The sequence below is a fragment of the Podarcis erhardii genome (genome assembly GCF_964252035.2).
Source record: "Podarcis erhardii genome assembly, chromosome: 5".
In the NCBI taxonomy this organism is placed as follows: domain Eukaryota; kingdom Metazoa; phylum Chordata; class Lepidosauria; order Squamata; family Lacertidae; genus Podarcis; species Podarcis erhardii.
This window is the reverse complement of record NC_138509.1, coordinates 56,168,856-56,182,080: the sequence shown is the minus strand read 5'-3', so window position 1 is coordinate 56,182,080 and position 13,225 is coordinate 56,168,856. Positions and strand designations below refer to the sequence as shown.

The following is a 13,225-nucleotide window of genomic DNA, read 5'->3' as shown; positions in this document are numbered from 1 at the left end:
TGTAAAATCTTAGATTTGGGAGTTACCAGAGGCAGAATTTACTGCCCAATGTTTGTGTGTGTGTCTGTGTGTCTGTGTGTGTGTGTTTGAGAGAGAGATTCTTGAGTACATATCATTGTACAGTAACTTATAAGCAGCCAGCTGTTGCCTGGCTTCTCTTGTTTAGGAAGCCTTTTATGCAAGGTGAAGTATTTCAGTCTAGGATGAAAAGCCTTTTAATGTGATGAACATGTGAAAGGATTTCAGAAGTAGCTGGTGCCAGGAAATAATGGCCATAGTGATAGAAAGGTAATGTCAAAGCTTTGCTGATAAGTGATGATAGTTGCATGTGTTGGTCTCTTAGGGACTGAGCTGAAGATAGGCCAATACTTCAACTGCCTTATTGAAGAAGTAAAGAATGGTGGGAGGATAATCCGCATGGCCATTGATCAGTCGGAGGTTGCTGCAGCTATTGCCACAGAAGAACAAAACTGGTCCCTTGGCAATTTGCTACCTGGGCTGGTGGTGAAAGCCCAGATTCAGGAGGTAAAGCTGTTTTTTAATGAATTAATGTACTAATCTTATTTTCTTCTCTCTTGGAAGAGTACAGTGAGATTAATAAATTCTCTAACACATCTGCATTTTAAACAAAACATGCATCCGCTTTTTCACAGCTTTGAATTGTTCCAGTCTGACTACTGAGGTTGGTTAAAATAAAAGGATAATTGCAAAAATAGAGACTTTTTGTTGGAAACATCTATGACCCTGTGTCTGAACCACATGAGGGTTTTTTTTCCTTCTTCTAGCTTGACCTAGATTTTTAAAAATCTCTATAGGGTGATATTCAACATTAGTCCCAGTCAAGCTACCCCATTGAAGTTAATGGACATGACTTAGGTTCATTAATTTCAATGTGTCTACTCCAAGTCCTACGACTTGGTTGATTACCACCCTAAAATGTTATTAAATCTAGTGATTTACAGCACTAGAAGACATAATTTGGAGCCACTAGCAAAAGAATCATTAATATTGTATACATATAAGCATATAATACATATAAACCATAAAACACATTTACATTTCATGACAGCCACATTAGAACTCAATCTTCATTTAATATTCATCTAGATCTGTCAGAGAAATTCTTCTGTTTAATTTTACATCTTGCATGGCAATTTTTGTTTCCTTTTGAATATTTCCAGGTGACTCCTTTTGGAATTTCTCTCAGTTTTCTGTCTTCCTTCTCTGGACTTGTGGACTACATGCACATGAGTTCTACAAAAACAAGAAACTACGCACCAGGTCAGACGGTAAGTGATTTTATAGCAAGTCTTAAATTGTGTTAAGGTTGTGCTGCGGGACTTGGTTAAGATATGAATTGAACGGGTGCATCTCTGTATGGTTTCGCCATAGTCATGGAGGCTAGAATGTTTAAGAGAAGTAAAGTCCCATTCTCAGTACATTCCCTATTTTTCCTACAAACTTAACACCTCTCCCCCCCTGTGTTTTCCCCTCCAGGTGAAAGCATGCATTCTCTTCAACAATCCTACCTCTAAGGCAATACGCCTATCTTTACGCCCAGTTTTCCTCCAGCCTGGTACTCAACTTGGCAAGCTGTCTAGTGATCAGATTGGCAGGGTAGTTCCAGACTCCACAGTTGAGACCTTTCTCAAAAAGACTGGTGCCATCTTCAAGCTGGATGGTGGCTGCCTAGCTTTTGCACATGTAAGTAACTCAATGCTGATTGCACCTTGTAGGAGGGTAGACCCTTTCAACCATCATGGCTGATGTTTGGAGAGCAGTACACCAGCACTTTTGCCCGTTACATAGATGTGTCTTGGCATCTGTTTGTGAATGTGTTATATGATGTCTTAATTTGTGCTGGAGCATTGAGAAGAGCCCAGAGTCTGAAGGTAGCAAAGAGCTTTTCTAGATTCTTTTGTTGTTTGCTCGCCCTTGTTAGATGCGATCATAACATCTGTGGTTACATTGTGATCATAACCTCTGTGGTCACATTGTGATTCATATTGGAAGGTAGAATCAGACAGATGCAGCATCTAGGCTTTGCTTTGCTTTCTGGATTACAGCAGGGTTAGTCCTAAACTAGAAAACTGTCTGGATTTATAATTTAATCTTCATTTTCTGCACTATCTTTATACCTCTTTCAGATAAAACATCTTTCAGATACTGCCAAATCTTTCAAACCTGCAGCATTCAAGCCTGGAAGCAAGCATAAATGCCGAATTATTGACTACAGCCCAATGGATGATGTGATGGTGGTGTCTCTCAAACAGTAAGCTTTAGAGTGCAATTTGAATGAACCAATCTATGAAGTGTCTTTATATACTCATGTTTCAAGCATATCTCCATGTCTTAAATTCTATGCATAGATGGAACTTCCTTATGCCTAACAGATAATCAATACATTTCAGTTGGGACATAAGTCCCATTGCTTTCAGAACAACTGAGATGGCTACATAATGCACACCTGTGCAATGGATTGCATCTGCACATTTTAAAAATTGGTTCCATAGGCACCCAAACTTTCTGCCTTCAGGTGATGTTTTGCTCCTTCAGTTACAAAGGAAATTCTATTGAGGTCCATTCTAGCATCTGATGAATTTCTGTCCAGACACATCCATTACCCCACCCCATGTACACCAAGGCCAGTTTCAATCTATATCATGGCACACAATGTGAATGATATTTAGCCCAATGATACCCTACCTCGTTTATATATATACCAAGTTTCATACTGACAGCACAGATATAAAAAGAGCCAGTATGGTATACACTGGCAGGCCAGGACATGGGAGACCAGGATTCATATCTCCACTTGGCCATGAAGCTCACTTGGTGACCTGTTTAGAAGGGCAGGAGGAAGAATCAGAGTTGGGGGGGGGGGAATCAGTTCTCTTTACTCTTTCATCTGTTTCTCTTCCACCACACAGATCAATTTTCACTTCCTTTCTTTTTGTTTGCAGACACATTATTGAGGCTCCATTCTTGAGATACCATGATATTCATCCTGGACAGGTGGTGGAAGTAAGTTCAGGGAGAGAGAGAAATATCCTTGGAATCTTGTTTATCTTGCTGAACCAACCTGAGACGAGGGCTTTGGTTCAATTTAGTCCAGGAAGTATTTCCTTCTGACTTGTGTGCTTAATGCCTCTTTAAACCTAAATCCTGCTGTGTGACATTAATGGAACACTATTAATTTCACTGTATACCAGCAAAGCAGTTGCAATAATTGTACAGAAATCAGTCTGTGCAAGTTATGTGCAATGGACTTGCCTATCATTTAGTCTGTGTAATCATGCTTTGTTTAGATATTTATATGCTGATTTTTAGGCAAACCTTGCCAGGCAGTCTACATAAAAATATTTAAATAATGAGCATCAGTGAAACTGTATGATAAAACAATAAACATAAGGGGAAATGTAATTATTGAAAGCTACGTCTCTCTTCCCTTCACGATGGTTTTTAAGTAACGCTGTAGTAGCAGCTGAGGGGAGAGGGACACTTAGGGGCTGGGGTAGCCAATGTGGGGCCCTCCAGATGGCTGCCCAATTTATATCCCAACCTTCCTCCCAAAGGAGTTTTTGGACTGCAGCTCCCATCACCTCTGACTGTTTGTCTTGCTGGCTGAGGCTGATGGGAGTTGGAGTCAGACGTTTGGAATGCCCCACATTCACTACCTCAAAGTTAGATGGAGGGCATCTCCTCTTTCTGTACTAGTTTTTCTTGCTTTCTGATCCCTCGTTCTTTTGGACTTTAGGGCACGGTGTTGGCTCTGAAGCCCTTTGGCATGCAAGTAAAGGTGACTGAGCACATCAAGGGCCTGGTTCCCCGACTGCATCTGGCAGATGTGCTTCTGAAACAGCCAGAGAAGAAATACAGTGTGGGAAGCACTGTCCGGTGTCGGGTAAGAACTCTCTGTAAGGGACCGCTTTGCCCTGCTTTATCGATTTCTCTAGCAAGGAGAGACCAAGGGGGCTTTCTCCATGCAATAATCTGCCTTCATAATGAGAGCTGCTGTGGTTCTGTGGGTAACATTAGGTTGGATGTGCAAAATCTAGGTTCAGAATCCCTCTCAGCCATTGTGTTTACTGTGTAATCCTTGGATTAGTTACTATCTCTCAATCTAGCTTATTCAGAGTTGTAGTGAATCTAAAATGGGGACAATGACATGTATTCATAATTTCTAATATTTCTATTTTACCTACTCAGAAGTCAGGCTTGCTGAGTTCTGTGGAACTTGCTGGCAGGTGTGTAGGATTACAGGTCCACAGGATGAGATGTAGACAGTGTTTCCGTCTAGGCAGGAGTTTATGGCAAAATTCTGGGGCCCCACTCAGCAAAATGAGCAGGAGAGGCCCCCAGTGCATTCAAACTGGCTTGCTACATATTTAAAAAGGTGAGGTAATAAGCATTACCAATTAAAGAGAGGATCCCACAATAGGACCTTTAAGAGTCTAAAATTACAATCCTTTCTTCCTTTGCACTGACTTCAGCAATGACATCCTTGACTTTAGTACAGACTGCAAGCCCTGCTTTTGGTAGGCAACTTCTGAGTGCAACTTCTTCCAGCAGGGCTTGAAGTCGGCACCAATCAGATGATTGCTGCTAACTTTAGAAGGGATTGACTCCACTTGGTATTTTAAAGGTGCTGAATGCAAGCCCTGCTTGCCTAGGAACAGCGAGGGCACACTTTAAGGCTCTGAATTGCTCCTTTACAAATATGTCTTTACCTGTCCCACACCTGATATCATCTGACATCAAGTGTTGGGCAGGTGGGTGTGCCTTGGGAAAATGACATTGTCAGCCACATTAGGACCCATGTAGTGGCCTATTTAGCTTGCAGATCACAGATTCCCCATGCCTATTTTGAATAGTTAAAGAAGTGTTATTCAGGTCCTGTTACAGGATGAGCTCTGTCTCTGACAGCTACCTCCTAACCTTTCGTAGCCCTTATTTTTCTAAGCTGATGGGTTGTACCAGCTGTATTAGGACTGATCCCATGAGTTCCAAGCTGACATTTTGGACGTTCCTTCATTTTGGTTCAATTGTAGTTTCCTGCCAGTTGGCATACATAATTCCAGTTTCTTCTTCTCCTCCAGGTGCTTTCCTGCAATCCTGAAGCAAGGAAACTTGCTCTGACGCTTAAGAGAACACTTGTCAATTCCAAACTCCCTGCCCTTTCCAGTTACGAAGATGCAAAGCCAGGCTTGATCACCCATGGTTTTGTTGCCTGTGCTAGGGAGTTTGGCTGCATTGTGAAATTCTACAACGACATAAAGGGCCTTGTCCCCAAAAATGAGCTCGGCGGGGCACCTTCAATTGTTCCTCAAGAAACATTTTATGCAGGCCAGGTAAAAGCTGGGTAAAAGTAAAAAAGTCTGATTGTCCTTGATATATTTTTTTTAGTTAATAGCTGTACACATTTGCATAACAGATTTGCATAGCATCTTTAATGCACATACATTTGTTTAGTGATAGAACATGAATGGCAGATTATTGTTACTGAATTCGCAGGACCCTTGATATGCTTATGTAGTAGGACATAGCAGTGGTCTCTCTTCCTCTCTTGAAAAACATTTAAATAAAAGATTTTGAACTACTAGTAAAATGACTTACATTTGTTACTTTAACACAGAGAGATGCATAAAGCCAGTGGAAAGTTACAGAACTTCCATGTTTTATCCAGCTAAAGTGGAGGGAAATGGGTTAGGACCCAGATAGGATGCAGTAGAGGGATATTTGGGGACACATTCAGGTGGTCCTGTTTTTGAAGTGTGAGAGTGAACATGCCTGCAATATGAAGATTCTTTTGTTTTGCCAATCAGGTGGTCAAAGTGATTGTCTTAAAATGTGAGCCTGAGCAGGAGAGACTGCTGCTGTCATTCAAGCTGACAAATGAAGCACAAGCTGAGGATGGTGGAGAAAAAAAGACTTCAAAGAAGCGAGAAGTAACATACGAAACCGGACGGGTAATTTATTCTAAAAGATGTCCCTTCCCTTTCCTTGTTGACATTCCCCTGAGGATGCTAGGAGCAAAGACAGGAATTTATGATATTACTAACTTGGGTTTTATTTCATACAAAATGATCATATTATCAGATCATATATCTTAAGAAGGACTGTGCTATGGGGTCCCAATTATAGTACTACTTCATGCAAACATGGAGCATTTCTGTTGGATTTAAACCATTTATTCTAACTTGAAGTGTTGTGCACATCAGAATAAATGCTCGATCTGGTTGGTCTAGATTTAAATTTAAATATAAATTATTATCTTCACTTTGAACTCCCCTCCCGTGTTCATCAGTATACCAACACTTTATATTGTTTCATTGATAATCTAAGTAAAAATGACTATTGCACTTACTTAATCTAAGCACAACCAGAAGGGCAGCTGATTAGGCATTTAGCGATGCGATGATGAATGTTATCTGTCAACTATATTCTATCCTGTTCCCCACCTCCTTTTAAAAAAGAAATTCACAAACCAAGAACTTATACAATGACCATTAATAATGAACTATTTGTTGTAGATATTGCTGCAGATTTATTATGCTATTTTTGTTATATTCAAATAAGAACTGGTTTATTTATTTATATTGATTATTATTCCTATGATCCTTGTTTATAAAACCCAATAAAAAGTTATTCCAAAAAAATAATAATGCTCCTAGACTTTAACTTTGATTGCTGAGATTATTTCTTTTATCTTTTAAGTTGCTTGCATTTTGAGAAACCTTGTTATCCTGGGAATATTGCATTTTAGGTGGTGGTCTTCCACGTATTAAAAAAGTGTTGCCTTTTTTCTCTTGCTCAGATTGTTGATGTAAAAATTCTGAGGAAAAAAGAAGATGGCCTTGAAGTTACAATCTTGCCGGACAATGTTTTTGCCTACCTTTCCACAAATCATCTCTCTGACTATGTGTCCAATAGCAAGTTGTGGTGGTCCTGCCTTAAAGCAGATGATATTCTCCACAGAGTGTTATGCCTCCATGACAAGGGAGGTCATGTTGTATCCTTGTAAAGTCCAGCCAAGCTTGGTGAAATCATTTAGCCATTTTATGTTGTACAACAGCATTAACTTGCATTGCATTGCATATATTGTCTCTCAGACAAGTGACCTTCAAAGATTCTGTGTCAGTTTTACCTCTCTATGTCTATGCAGTCTGAAGGAAAGAAATTGTCTTAGAAGATTTTTTAGATGGAGGGAGAGTAGAAGTGAGCAAAGGTTTTTGTAGCCTTTAGTATCTTCACCACCTTGGTTTTTGGATGAAGCAATTATTCCCTTTGCTTTCTTCAGTTTTTTTTTAAAAATGGCTGCCTGCGAATTGGGATCCCGTGGAATCTTGTTGCTGACAGAACGTTTTATTCCCCCCCCCCCCCCGCGGAATCTGAATGGAATCAGGAGGTTGGTTGCAACATGATCTTACTTTTTGGCACAATTATGTCCTACATCCCCTGTGTTATAACAGTCTGCCTACCTCCCCCTCTATGTTGATAGGCTTTGGTGAAATGCTTGTTTTGTGGCTGCCAAATAAAACCAAACTACCAGTATGCTCCTTCTCCCCAATTTTATTCCTTGACCCATTGTTTAGACCCTGAGCAGAAAGCCATCGGTTATTTCAGCAATTGAGGAGGAACGGGTGGTGAAGAGCTTTTCAGACATCCAGCCTGGATTGCTGCTGACTGGCTTTGTGAGAAATGTCATGCCTTATGGTGTGTTTGTGGAGTTTCCATATGGTCTGACAGGACTAGCACCCAAGTCGGTAAGGCATGTTGCATTGTCCCTACTAAAATAGGTTTATTCGCAGATGTTGAGGAAGGGGTGCTTTCTAGTTGAAATAATCTCTTATGCTGCACTACTCAAGGATAAAAGTTCCTGATGAGATGAGTTCTCTAGATGGATTTGGGAGTAAATAATACATAGGAATTTCCTGCTTGCAAGTGGTGTGAGAGAAGCTGTTTCCTAGTGGTATGTTTTGAAATGCAGGCACTCAAGATGGCCCCCATCCATAGGCAAAGGTAAAGGACCCCTTGGATGGTTAAGTCCAGTCAAAGGTGACTACGGGGTACAGCGCTCATCTCGCTTCAGGCCAAGGGAGCCTGCATTGCTCCAAAGACAGCTTTCCGGGTCATGTGACCAGCATGACTAAACCGCTTCTGGCACAACCATCCATAGCCATGCGCCCAAAGAGCATTCAAGCACTTGTGCTGATCCATATATACACTTGTCGCATTCCCCAAAGAGCAGTAATACATGGCACAATTCCCAATTTATTGGCATCAGCTGACTGTCAAAGAATAGAGGTTTATAGAACAAATTCGACTTTTAAAACACATTGAACGTTATCCAAAGATCTTCAGCTAGCTGAAAATGCAACCTTTAGTCTTTACTTAGACAGGCAAACAATCTAGCAATGAAATGTTAATTAGACTGCTAGCATGAAGTAGCTAATAGAGCTGTCTCTAACTCAGCCTAGGTAAAAGGTTTCTTGTCTGGAACTGTTTTGATTGCATTCCTTCCTTTCTGGAAGTCTTGAGGCTGGTAGTGTTGATAGCTCTCTTGCAAGGGCACTCTTAAGGAACAGTATTAATTGGTTCTTATCTCCTAATTGCTATAGGCAATGAGTGACAAGTTTGTGACAGACACCAAAGACCATTATGTGGTAGGTCAGACTGTAGTTGCCAAAGTGACCAGCATTGACGAGGAGAAGCAACGCATTCTGCTGTCCCTGAAGGTGTCTGAGTGCTCCTCCGAGGATTCTGTTTCTGAGAGCTTCTGTTTGCTGCACAAATACTTTAAGGAGCTGCAGGAGATCAAGAGTATCAGGAGTGGAAGAGGTAAAGGCTGTCATGATGATAAAAGATGGCCCATGGAAACCTTGTGTTGGCCACATACGCATAGTGGATGCATGTGAGCGTCCTGGTTTTGGGGCACAAGCTGGGAACACCTTTTCTCAACATTTTGTCTAAAATCAGGAGGCCTAGGAACTTTTCAAACTTTTATTTAAAGAGAGGTTCAAAGATTCAGTTTCAGGTAAAACATCTAGTCACTCGGGGTGGTTTTCTGCTATATGTGATTGCCAAGTGGGTTTTGCTTAACTTGCAGTTGGAGAAAGATTACATTTCTTTGACTGGCACTTTGTTTCTGGGTGACTAGCTCATTTGCTATGAGCTTAAAAGACCCCATTTTTTCCTTCCATTTTCATATTGACATAAAGATACAGCAAGAAAGTTACTTTCAGGCACCAGAGCATAATTCCTCAAAATAAGGGAGCCCACTCATTTTTAATAGTTAATCCTTCTTATACTTACTCTGACTTTCTATAGTTCAGCGATGAAACATCATACTGCAAATGGGACTTAGTTCTTTCTTTATCCTCAGATGATGTCGGTGTGGTTCAAAAAGTCTGTGAATTAAAACCAGGGCAGAAGCTGATGCTAACAGCTCGCAAAGTCAACACTGATGGTTCAGCACTATTTGATAGCACCTCTGTTTCTGGCTTAACTATAATGGCTACTCATAGTCACCTTGGAGGTAGGACATACTTTGTGGTCTCCCCCCCCCCCTTGTCTACTTTGTCCTGATATACTATATTTTGCTCTGATATACTATAATTGATTGCAAAGAGTGGAGTCTTTTTGAACAGTGAGTCGCAGAAGTGTGTCTGAAACATGAGTGAATTCTTGTTTTTTCTCCTGACTCAGCTATCAGTGATGTAATGTAAATAAATAGTGTCTCTTACTGAAGTACTGAAATGCAGTTGCTTCATTTTGCCCCAGTTATATCAAGCAATAATCTTATGGTGCATGTTTGTTTGTTTTTAAAGGCAAAAACATTGTCCAGGGTGAAAAAACAAGAGCTGTGGTTCTCTGCATTGATTCCCTAGAATCAAAGGTCTATGTGTCGCTTAGAGAGGAGTTGCTGTCCCCCAAACCTAAGAAGGTATGATTAACCTGAATTGGCTTTTATGCTGGATACTAACCTGTGTAGCTGGTTAACAACAAAGTCATAGAAGAGAGGTTCATAGAATACCATAGAAATGAGCAACATATGAAGAGATTTCAATGGAATAACTAAGCCAGGGGTGGTTGACCCACCCACCAGAGAGCTGTTTTAGCTTCCTAGTCAAATTTTTCTGCCTCCAGCAGCAGCAAAGAGAAAGTCAAAGTAGACACAGTGTGGGGAGGAGAGATATCTGTGTGCATCCTGTGTGTCTGTACAAGAGTGGTCTACAGCCATGATTGCATATGACCCCTGGAGGACTGGGCAAAGGTGAATGCAGTCCTTGGGACCAAAACAATTGGTTAGCTTATATTCAAATGTCAAGGGGCCATAATGAGGAGGGAGCAGCTTTCCCTTCCTGTGTCCTAGAAGGAATAACTGGGTTTAAGCTGCAACTTCTTCAATATTATTTGATCCTTAGGAAAAACTGATCACCTGTTAGGCACACATCCGAGAAAACCCCAGGGAATGTTGGCATTTTCTGCTTTTGCCTAAGAATTCAGCTGGGGCCTAAAAACGAAAAAATGTTGTGTCCTAAGAATTTCCTAGTCTTTCCTGGCAAAACCCTGGAAAGTGCATTACTGGAGTTTTTCTGATGAGGGTAAAACATCTGTCAGGATTGCTTTTAAATGATCGATTTAAGCCTTGGGCCAAAATGGCTGTACCAGGTCTGTACCAGGTTGTGTTTGTGTGTGAGTGACTTTCTCTGGATGTCATTTCTGTGTTTTCCAGTTAAAACAGAACTCTCAGCACCAAGCCATTGTGCAGCATGTGGCTACAGAGCATGCAGTTGTTTCATTGGTAGGAAATGGTCAGCTGGTTGCCATACCTGTGGCTTCCCACTTCAATGACACTTTCCGCTTTGATTCTGAAAAACTGAAAGTGGGACAGTCAGTCCTAGTGGTTCTGAAAACTCTCCAGCCAGGTGACTGTGGGCTCTTACTTGCTGTTCAAGATCAGAAGAAGAGAAAGGCTGTAATCAGGTCACGGCGTGAATCTGAAACACTTGGGGAAACCTCGGCCATTGTGAATCACTCGCTGTGCTTGGGAGATGTGGTCAAAGGAACTGTCAAGTCAATCAAGCCTACTCACGTCCTAGTGGCAATTAATGATCAGCTGATCGGCTCCATTCATGCATCCCAGATCCTGGATAAAGTTTCCATAGGCACCTTTCCAACATCAGTGCTAAGAGTTGGGCAGCAGTTGACTGCTCGGGTGATTGGGGGCAAAGACATTAAAAATCACAGGTAAGATCCCCCCAAGCTTCTGAGTGCCTTTTCTGAGTTTTAGCCAATTACTAAATTTTAGTTCAATGTTCTAGCAGGCACAGAACTTTCCAGATCTGTGTCCTAAGTGCAAGTGTTGTCCTCATGCATTTACAGTGGTGCCTCGCAAGACGAAAATAATCCGTTCCGCGAGTCTCTTCGTCTTGCGGTTTTTTCATCTTGCGAAGCATCCCTATTAGCGGATTAGCGGCTTAGAAAAAGGGGGGGGTGAAAAAAGTCGCAAGACTCGCAAGACTCGCAAGACGTTTTCGTCTTGCGAAGCAAGCCCATAGGGAAATTCGTCTTGCGAAGCGCCTTGAAAAACAGAAATCCCTTTCGTCTAGCGGGTTTTTCGTCTTGCGAGGCATTCGTCTTGCGGGGCACCACTGTATTGCCCTGTTACTAATTTTCAGTCCAAGTCAGGGAATTAAAGCATAGTCACTTGGCTCTCTTCCTACCTGGATATAGATCCATTTCCATCTACAGCTGACGAGGAGGTAACTTGGAATTCTCTGTTGGAGAGAGGTTACCCAGAGTGGGTTTTCTCTTCCCACTCACTCTAGATGCAGGACTTGCACAAATTAAGGAAACACTTTTGTGTGGAAAAGACCCCTTCCAGTTTTAGTCCTGCATGCTCAGAGAGTGATTATTTCCCCCACCCTAGAGCAGATAAAGAGGGAACTTTGAAAAACTGAAGGGCCACTTACAACTGGAGTAAGGATGATGTGCTAATCTGCTCTTAATTTGTAGGTATTTGCCCATCACCCATCCCCATTTTACCCGTACCTGCCCAGAGCTCAGCATCCGACCAAGGTAAGATAGCCTTTAGATACTTTGTTTGATGAGGTTTTACAACATGTTAAATGCTAACAGATACACCTATCCAAGTGTCTCCTGGTCTGAATGTTAGTCAGTGACAGAGTAGGGGTTCTCTACATAAAATTCTGCATCTTGGAACATATTGCACGAATATGCTAGACCCAAGTGACAATTTGCTTAATTTTAATGATTCTGGCATTATTATCATTATATAATAATAATAAACAATAATATAAATTATACTCCGCCCATCTAGCTGGGTTTCCCCCATCCACTCTGGGTGGCTCCCAACAGATTAAAAGCTGAATAAAACATTCAGATCTTGAAGACAAGAGAAGTTCTTGGTGGGTGCTAGGATTGTAGTATACAGTACATTGAAGGGAGGCAGCCTAGAGTTTTACAGATAGGAAATCTTGGATTGGTTGGCAAATGCTTGGACCTAGAAATATTGGAAGGGAGCAGGGAGTGGATCTCAAGCTGTTCGCCCTCTAAGGATACATGGATCTATAGAGACTGCCTAGAACATGTCTGGTGATCAAACTATTGTAGAATGATGGCTTTAATTTTAAGTTGCTCCTCTTTTTTCCAGATAAGATAGTAGGCAGTTCCCACCACTTTCCCCTCTCTATCTTCATCTCCCCAACCATATCCCACACCATTCCCAAGGGCCCTCCAATGCCCACAAGCAATTTCCTTGGGGTGGGAGTTCATTAAGCTGCAGTAGGAGACATGAAAAAACGTGTTCTGTGAACTCGTCTTTTACCCAGAGCCAATTCATTCTAAATCATAGGAAATGTCTGTAGATCTCCAGCATCCTTGTTGAGAATTTACCAGTCCTGTAATACACATCCTAGTATGTGTCTTGTGCACTATGTCCCTTGCTTTTGATTGCCAACCTAAAATTGGGAGTCCTGTGTTCTCCATGAGCTTGGATAGGAGACACTTTGATCAGGGACAGGGGAAATATTGACATGTCAAAGCAAAGAAGCTAAGGGCATAACTGGGGTGTATGTGTGCTATTGGGCTGTTGTTTTTATTTTTATTATGTATTTTGTGATTTTATATCTTGCTTTTATTCTGTGAACCGCCCTGGGACCCCTGGGTATAGGGTGGTATATAAATTCTATAAATAAAT

At 41.4% G+C, this 13,225-nt stretch overlaps 1 protein-coding gene across 2 annotated transcripts in view; it reads left to right on the top strand.

Moving 5' to 3' along the window:
* Positions 1–13,225, top strand: part of PDCD11 (programmed cell death 11) — a 32,415-nt gene that overhangs the window by 6,875 nt on the left and 12,315 nt on the right. For both annotated transcript variants that reach the window (XM_081863374.1, XM_081863373.1), the window contains exons 7-21: positions 344–525; positions 1,182–1,289; positions 1,498–1,704; positions 2,148–2,272; positions 2,964–3,024; positions 3,758–3,904; positions 5,100–5,351; positions 5,826–5,969; positions 6,818–7,012; positions 7,596–7,766; positions 8,622–8,841; positions 9,386–9,538; positions 9,831–9,946; positions 10,739–11,253; positions 12,022–12,084. In XM_081863374.1, the coding sequence (XP_081719500.1) occupies positions 344–525; positions 1,182–1,289; positions 1,498–1,704; positions 2,148–2,272; positions 2,964–3,024; positions 3,758–3,904; positions 5,100–5,351; positions 5,826–5,969; positions 6,818–7,012; positions 7,596–7,766; positions 8,622–8,841; positions 9,386–9,538; positions 9,831–9,946; positions 10,739–11,253; positions 12,022–12,084 (2,659 nt within the window). The remainder of the gene's footprint in view (positions 1–343; positions 526–1,181; positions 1,290–1,497; positions 1,705–2,147; positions 2,273–2,963; positions 3,025–3,757; positions 3,905–5,099; positions 5,352–5,825; positions 5,970–6,817; positions 7,013–7,595; positions 7,767–8,621; positions 8,842–9,385; positions 9,539–9,830; positions 9,947–10,738; positions 11,254–12,021; positions 12,085–13,225) is intronic.